General features: G+C 49.4%; 1 gene segment (V, D, J or C); it reads left to right on the forward strand.

Annotated features, from left to right (window-relative positions):
• LOC119799999 overlaps nucleotides 1-7,294 on the forward strand; it is a 208,238-nt gene extending 200,944 nt beyond the window's left edge. The window contains 4 exon segments of the C gene segment in view: nucleotides 3,932-4,189; nucleotides 5,562-5,606; nucleotides 6,395-6,502; nucleotides 7,027-7,294. Of these exon segments, the coding sequence occupies nucleotides 3,932-4,189; nucleotides 5,562-5,606; nucleotides 6,395-6,501 (410 nt within the window).
• The last annotated feature ends 803 nt before the right edge of the window (nucleotides 7,295-8,097 follow it).

Genomic DNA, 8,097 nt, shown 5'->3' on the forward strand with positions numbered 1-8,097 from the left:
GGTGTTTTCTCCTGGAGGATCTTAAATGGTTCTAGAAAACCCCACCCCAGCCAGCACTGAGTACTGAGGAAATTATTACCCTTGCATTGACCCCTTGGCAATCACGAGGCAAATGGTAATCGAGATCCTTCAACTAGAGGATCCAAGGTACTGCTGCTCTGAGCAGGGGTTCTCAAGTTCATGGATTCTACTGAATTTATGGAAGTCAAATAAATTTGCTTCAGTTTGGGTCACCATAGTAGACTGGATAGAAGGAAAGTACTAATAGCAAAGACTGCATTGCAGTACAAGACAGCAGAAGGGCTTAGTGACAAGCATCTTCGGTTTATAGAACGGGTAGGTGTCCTAAGCTTCTGTAAAGGTGTCACCTGCTGTGTAAACACTGGAGGACTTAGTGGGAAATTCACATTTGGGAAAGGGGCCCAAGTGGCAGTAATATCTGGTGAGTCCTCCCAAGTGGCACCATTTGCAACCCTGTAGGCCAGTGTCATTAATCCTTTCCCTGGAGATGGCCATTGTTACCACGGCAGGATAAGGCTTACTGGGGGTTCTCTGCTAATTGTTTTACAGAGGCCTGCGAAGGGGGAAGACATCACTATCCATCTTAAATATCTGTGCTTCTCTAGGTCAAACTCATTAAAATATGAGTTTAATCATTCAATGGACACTTTTAAATGCCTTCTAAGTAGCTATCATTTTAGATAACGTTAGGATGAAAATAAAAGAGCCTAAGATAGATGTCTTACCTGTCCCCAAACAGCACAAAAGCTAGCCGAGCTTCAGAACTATTGCTCATTTAGCAACCTACAAACTATTCTAGTGTCGCTAACTGGCCGTGCAGATAAACAGACTCAGACGGGTTAAAGTCCTGGTAGAAGGTACCCTAGACAGGCTTTTTACTGTGCTGGAAAGATTGATACGATCTGTATGGGTCAGAGAGAGGAGGGGGTCAGAATTCCAACAGAGGGCAACAAGAAACAAGATCCGATCTTGGGATGAACAAGCACAGGCGAATGTGGCCTGTATAGGCAAATCTGATAATAAAAATGGACTAAGAGAACAGAACAGAAGAAGACATTAGCCAGAAAACAAAAAGACATACTAGCCAGGTGGTGGTGGCACACACTTTTAATAACAGTATTTGAGAGGCAGAGGCAGGCAGATCTCTGTGAGTTCGAAACCAGCCTGGTTTACAGAGCTAGTTCCAAGACAGCCAGGGTTACACAGAGAAACCCTGCCTTGAAAAAAAGGAAGGAATACTATAACCTTCTAAGGAATACAGAAATAGGGATCAAGGCCAGTCACAAGAAAACTGAGAATCCAATTTAGAATGCAGTCTGGTGTGAGGTGAGAGGGGTCAGCTCTTTCCATGGGTGGCCAGGGACTCCTTTCTCTGTCTTCACTGGACTCTAGGAGTTAATCCCAGCCTCCGAGGAAGACAACCATGGGTTTCTCTGTAAGGAGACATTAGGAAGGGTGGTCAAGCTTCTTGAAAAGTCTTCAGGGCCATTCCTGATGCTACCCAAGCCTAAATGACCACATCCGTGTCACTAACTCTCACTTCTGAGTTCCCAGTCATTAACTACAGGGCACAGATTTAGTGGCAAGGCTGTTTCCCTGGGGACCTACAGTGCTAATACGTTCAGACTTGGCCTTCTGTATTCATTTTGAACTGTGATGACAGGTTAGGATCCAGAACAGCTGAACTTGTAGTTGAAAAATTGATCCAGTCCGCTAAAGTGACCTCTGATGCCATTCAGTGGTTAAAAAAAAAAAATGTGATTTTCTTATGAGGTGGGAATAGGAGGTCTCACTACAGGGACAGAACCCAAAGACCTCCGATTAAAGATGATTTGTTTCTGATTTTCAGGGGGAAAGGTAAGGTGGCAGTAGATGTCTTTTGGACCGAAAATGAAAGGAACTAAACTCTAGGAAGCTCCTCTGCTGCAGCCGTATCTTCTTGTCTGAAAGGGGCCAAAGCTCTGTGTCAGATCGCGGCGCCCACCCAGGTCTGCTGATCTGCAGGTGGCACCATGCTTCAGGCAGCTGTGTCCTGACTCAGCATCCTAGGGCTGTGCTGGGCCCTGATGGCTCTGGTTCAGGATCCACCTGGAAGCCTGCATTGCCAAGGTCACCCTGGTTCTCAGTGAGCAGAGAGCATCACACGGGTCTGAAAACTGTCCATGCACAGTGAAGAACTGTGGGGGTGGGACACAGGACAGGATCAGGACCCACAGGACAGGATCAGGACACAGGACAGGATCAGGACACAGGACAGGATCAGGACACAGGACAGGATCAGGACACAGGACAGGATCAGGACCCATGGGACACGATCAGAACCCACGGGACAGGATCAGGACCCACGGGACAGGATCAGAACCCACGGGACAGGATCAGAACCCAGGGGACAGGATCAGGACACACGGGACAGGATCAGGACACACGGGACAGGATCAGGACCCACGGGACAGGATCAGAACCCACAGGACAGGATCAGGACCCACGGGACAGGATCAGGACCCACGGGACAGGATCAGAACCCACAGGACAGGATCAGGACCCACGGGACAGGATCAGGACACATGGGACAGGATCAGAACCCACAGGACAGGATCAGAACCCACAGGACAGGATCAGAACCCACAGAGCAGGATCAGGATCCACGGGACAGGATCAGAATCCACAGGACAGGATCAGGTCCCATGGGACAAGATCAGGACACACGGGACAGGATCAGAACCCACAGGACAGGATCAGGACCCACAGGACAGGATCAGGACACACAAGACAGGATCAGGACACAGGGCAGGATCAGGACACAGGACAGGATCAGGACACACAGGACAGGATCAGGACACAGGACAGGATCAGGACACACAGGATAGGATCAGGACCCACAGGACAGGATCAGGACCCATGGGACAGGATCAGGACATACAGGACAAGATGTTCCAGTCCCAGCCCTGCTGGAAACTCTCTAGGTGGTCTGCTGTGTTAAGTCCTTCCTTCCAGCCAGCCTCTGCTTCCTCCTCTGAAGGTGGAAGGGATGGGGAAACTGGTCAGCGAGAGTCACATTAAAAACAAAATCTCTCAGAAAAAAATATAAAGAATTGTCTCAGCACTGAGGAAGGGTCCCCGTTTCCTGGAATAGACAGTGTGATGGGTTTGTTCGATTATGTGTGTTCATGGTGAAACTCTGGCACATTTGCTGAGTGCTGTGTGCTTGATTAGTTTCATTTGACTTGGAGAAATATTCATTTCTCAAAAGAGCCTGGTTGGAAAGGTGGGTGAAGCAACATGTCTATTTTATAGGTGAAAGTTCTGAGACTTCAGCTGCCTGTTGATCTAATCAAGGCTGTCGGTGGTAAATTAGAGTCGGGACTTGGATGTGCATGTTTTGGTTGTTACTCATTACATTTACCAATGAGAGAGAAATCGCCTGGTGATATGATAGATTTTTCAACTTGATATCTAAATATCACACACCTGTATTTCCCAACAGTGCCGAGCCTACTTGGGGAAGAGCACTCGAGAGAACCAGCTTGGTCCATTTTTTTTTTAGCTTGTCTTCATCCTGCCAGAGCAAAATTGTTGGCTAGAGTTACTGAGTTTGGAAGATGCTATTAAGTCAAAGCATGGCCAGAGGGTTTAGTGGGCCCACTTTTCAGATTTTCTAGAACACCAGACAGGACCTCATGGAGAGCAACTACTAAGAGCTTGACTTGTCCAGAACTCAGGATTTGTGCCTGTCCCTAGCCCATCATGAACAGCTGGTTTCTAAGGTGTCGCTTCTGGTCTAAAGCCTGAGAACACCAGCTAACCCAGAGCGCTCTGTGACTGGCATCTGAGTTCTGGCCTATGTTAGGACACAAAAGGTTAGAAGGGAAAAAGAGAATCATCTTCTCACATCAGTCCTCTTGGCCCACAGACATCCCGGACCCAAAACCAGCTGTGTACCAGCTAAGAGATGCTCAGGCCAAGAACAGCACCATCTGCCTGTTCACCGACTTCAGTTCCCAAGTCAACAACTCAGAGGACGTGCCACCTGAAGTGTTTGTCTCCAAAAACACCGTGCTGGACATGCGGTCTATGGATTCCAAGAGCAATGGGGCCATTGCCTGGAGTGACCACAGTAGTTTGAACTGTAAAGACGCCTTCAGACAGAATGCCTCCTACCCCAGCTCAGGTGAGTGCCACCCAAAGCTGTCCCCTCACTTCAGGAGAGGCCCAGCTCAAGTCTGTGGTCTAAAAGCTGCTTTGGTCAGGTACTCATCGGTTGTCAACAAGATCCACATCCTGTTTTACTAGTGTCCTGTCCTAGCAGGCCACAAATGCCTGGCCCTACAGCGGACGAGAGAACAGGACACAGGGCATTGGCCCAGTATTGGCCTCAGCTGGTCTCCCTGTTTTGAATTCTCACCCACCTTCCTGTCCTGTTGGAGCCACACTTGCCCTCTCTGTTCTCCCAGGCACAGTTCCCATGCCCTTCCTGCCGCACAGCTGTCTGCCCTGATTTCTATGTCTGCCTAGAATGTGTGGGTGCAGAGTCCCAGATGCTGGAGCGACATAAGATGTCAGATGTGGAGGGAGCACCCTAGGGAGCACCATTCTGATCAAGGAAGATCAGCTCTCAGCAGAGGGACATGTCAGCTATGTCGGGCTGAAATTAATATATTTGTTAACATAGAGTTAGGGAAACAGCCACCTCAGAGAAGGCTCTGAGGAAATGCGTTCGCTCCGCAATGTAAAGGATAAGAAGGGACCAGCTGTGCCTTGGCCAGAGAGGACCCTGTGAAAGCTGTGAAAGTGGAAGTCTAGGAGCAAGGAAAAGCTGCAGGGCACGAGTAGGAAGATGTAAATCAGGGCCAGACCTCAGGTGGAGGCAAGAGGATCACAGGTTCAAAGTCATCTTCACCTACACAGCAAGTTCAGTTTAAGGCCAGTTTAAGCTACCTGGGACCTTGTCTCCAAAAATAACTAAATACCATAAACTGTAAGGCTGCTTGCTGTGCGGAGGGCGGACTGTAGTAGGTCCAGCAGGAGAACGGGAATTCAGGAGAGAGATGGTGGGAGCTCTGCCAGGTGGTGGTGGGGACTCCAGTGGCCGATGCTACTTGGGCTTCAAGAATAGAACCGCACAAAGATGGCAAAGCAATGGGGCTTCAAGGAAGGAGGCAGAGCCTCTGAGTCAATGGGCTAGATACTAAGAGATGACAAAGGAGAAAATTTGGGCACCAGAACTTTTTTGGAATACATGAAAATATATGGCCCTAGTCACTGTGAATATGTCTCGCTGCCTTTACTGGTCTCTGGACTGAAACCTGCCCATGACCAGGGACTATTTTGACTCTGTGGTCCATGTAATGTAGCATATACTTTCACAGCCCATATTTGTTGAAAGAATGAAAGAGTGTCCAGAAGGCGGGTGTTGCCCCCATTAGGACCTTTGTGCCATTTGGTACCCCTGGGCAATATGTCCATTCCCCATTCTCTTCCAAAGAATCACTTAAAAGTCTGCATGTTTTAGACTCTAAGAAAATTGTTTTTTTTTCTTTTAGATGTTCCCTGTGATGCCAAGTTGATAGAGAAAAGCTTTGAAACAGGTAAGAGAAGGACCTGCCCAATTTTGCATGATGCTAGAGGAAGCTACGAGCCCATAATAACCTTTAGTGCATAGGAGAGGAGAAGAGGTGAATCTGGGGATGGGAACAGCACTTCCAAACCTACTCCCAGCTGCCAATGGTCTGTCTTGAGTCCCTCCAGCATGGTCAACTTCATTTTCCATTCTAAGTACTTAGCAAGATGCGTCTTCAGCTTCACTAGGCCAGGGAGCCACTCCAGGTCTCCGCACCTCCTTTATTAGCTCCTCTGTAAGAACAGCCAACGAAGCTGCTTACTGTGCGGCTGGGAAGTTGTGAGCCCTTCAGAGCAGCCTGACTAACCATGTCACTCTGAGAGCACTGTCCCTCGGCATCTTGGGAAGCTTTGCTAGAAAGGTGGTAGAACCCACACAGCCTCAGGTTTGTCTTGTCTCAGGGCCACCTCATTCCAAAGTTGTCCCTTCTGTGGTGTCACTGAGGGTCCCAGGCCCACGGGGTGTGACAGCCACACTGAGCACCCACTCCAGCCCCATCCCTGAGCCTACAGGGCCTCAGAATATCATGTGGCCCAAGTACTTTTGATGGTTGTTGCCTTAAAACACGATGTTCTTGCCCTGGAGGAATACACAAAGACCTTTGCCCGGGGATGTGTGCAAAAGCTCAAAGAAATGGCCCTGGGAACTGAAGTCAGCCACACCAGCCTGACCAGATCTTGGGAAAGTCCATAGCGCCTTGCTGTACAGACCATTTGTGCGCATACCCTTAACGGCTATGACTTCTTGGTTTCTCAGATATGAACCTCAACTTTCAAAACCTGTCAGTGATGGGACTCCGAATCCTGCTCCTGAAAGTGGCCGGATTTAACCTGCTCATGACGCTGCGGCTGTGGTCCAGTTGAGGTGCGACAGCATCAGAGTTTAGAGAAGGGGTGGGGGTGGGGGATTCAGAGTAAGACCCAGCCCTGAGAGCAACCCCCCCATGGGAATTTGCTTTTGAATCCTAAGACTGGACTACTACGGGCAGAACTTTTCTGTCACTTCCTGTCACAGGCCGCTGTTGTGATGGCCTGAAGGGAGTTTACCAGAATCCTCAGCTGGGCCCCACCCCTCCTGAGACAGATGAGGAACAGCTCTGATCATCCTTATTTAGAAATGAAGAAAGTGAGGCCAGGTCACACCAAGGGCCACGCGGGCGATAAGTAGAGGAGAGATTCTGACTCCGATGCTTGTGTACCTCGTGCCTCCCTCAGCTTGGTGCTGGAAGACGCCATATTCATTATCCCTAAGCCTGGCTAGAGTCCTCACACTTCTACCCTGACGAGGTCCCCAGTTACTTTGCACAGCCCCAAACACAGCCATCCCCACGGCATCCCTGAATCCTAGTCTTCAGGACCAAGCCTGACCTCTGCTCTTCCTCACTCCAGGTTTCCAGACTGAAGGAGGCTGAACTCCCAAGCTCTTTCCTCTCATCACCCCTCCTCGCCCTCTTCAAGTGAAAAGGAGCCCGCCCACCTCCTAAAGAAGGCTCTCGGGTCTGAGCAGCTCACAACCCCATCAACTCTGTCTCCTGAATCTGTGATGGAGAATGCTGAAGATCCGCTACTACTCCACTTCCTCACTGCTGCCGGCCACTCAAGACAGGCAGGGGCTGCTGCTTCTCCTGGATGTGAAGACCCTTCACACACACTCCTGCTCCCCCCCCACCCCCAACCCTACCCCCACCCCCACCCTCACGACTGCAGCTCTAGTGAATGTTATAAAGAACAGGTTTTTTGTTTTGTTCTTTTAAAGCATCCATAAAGAAATACACATTATTCTTTCCCCAAGGTGTAGAAAACTTAACTCCTTGTCTAGACCCTCCCTGCTCCTGTGTGTATCTGAGCTGTACTGTATATCATTCTGCTGTGCATGACTTCATTAAAGATGACTCAGAAGAGCAGAAACTGTGACCCTATTTGACTGGGGTTGGTGGGGACATTTTCACACTGCTTATCACCAGCTGGGCAGAGAGAAACGGAAGTGTGTGTCACGCTGCCCAACCTCTTCTCAGGATGAACTCTTAAAAATTCCACTAAGCAAGCTGTGCCAAGGGCCAGGAGGTGTTTGAACAAGTGTGGGTCCCAGCTCATACCATGCCTTGGGCCACTCATAACAGGCAGACAGCATGGTCTGAAATTTACCAGACAACAATGGCAAGTGTCCCCAACATTGTCACCCACTGGCTCCTGCTCTCCAGGGACATTTTTTTCTTTCATGCTCAGAGTGTCTTGTCACTGAAAAGTGTTTCACCCTATAAATCTATGGCTGGGACTTGGCCAAGAGTAGATGTCCCAAATGCTCACGCCTGGCATAAGTGAGAGTCCCTGGGGCCTCAGAGCACCCAGCTCTCTGCCCAGCCTCTGCTGTCAGTCCTCCCTAAGGGTGGGATTCTGACAGGAATACACTCCAGAGTTCAAGACCAAAAAGGAGTGCTTCCTGATTCTCAGGACTGCCCT

Source organism: Arvicola amphibius, chromosome 13 (genome assembly GCF_903992535.2).
Source record: "Arvicola amphibius chromosome 13, mArvAmp1.2, whole genome shotgun sequence".
NCBI lineage: Eukaryota > Metazoa > Chordata > Mammalia > Rodentia > Cricetidae > Arvicola > Arvicola amphibius.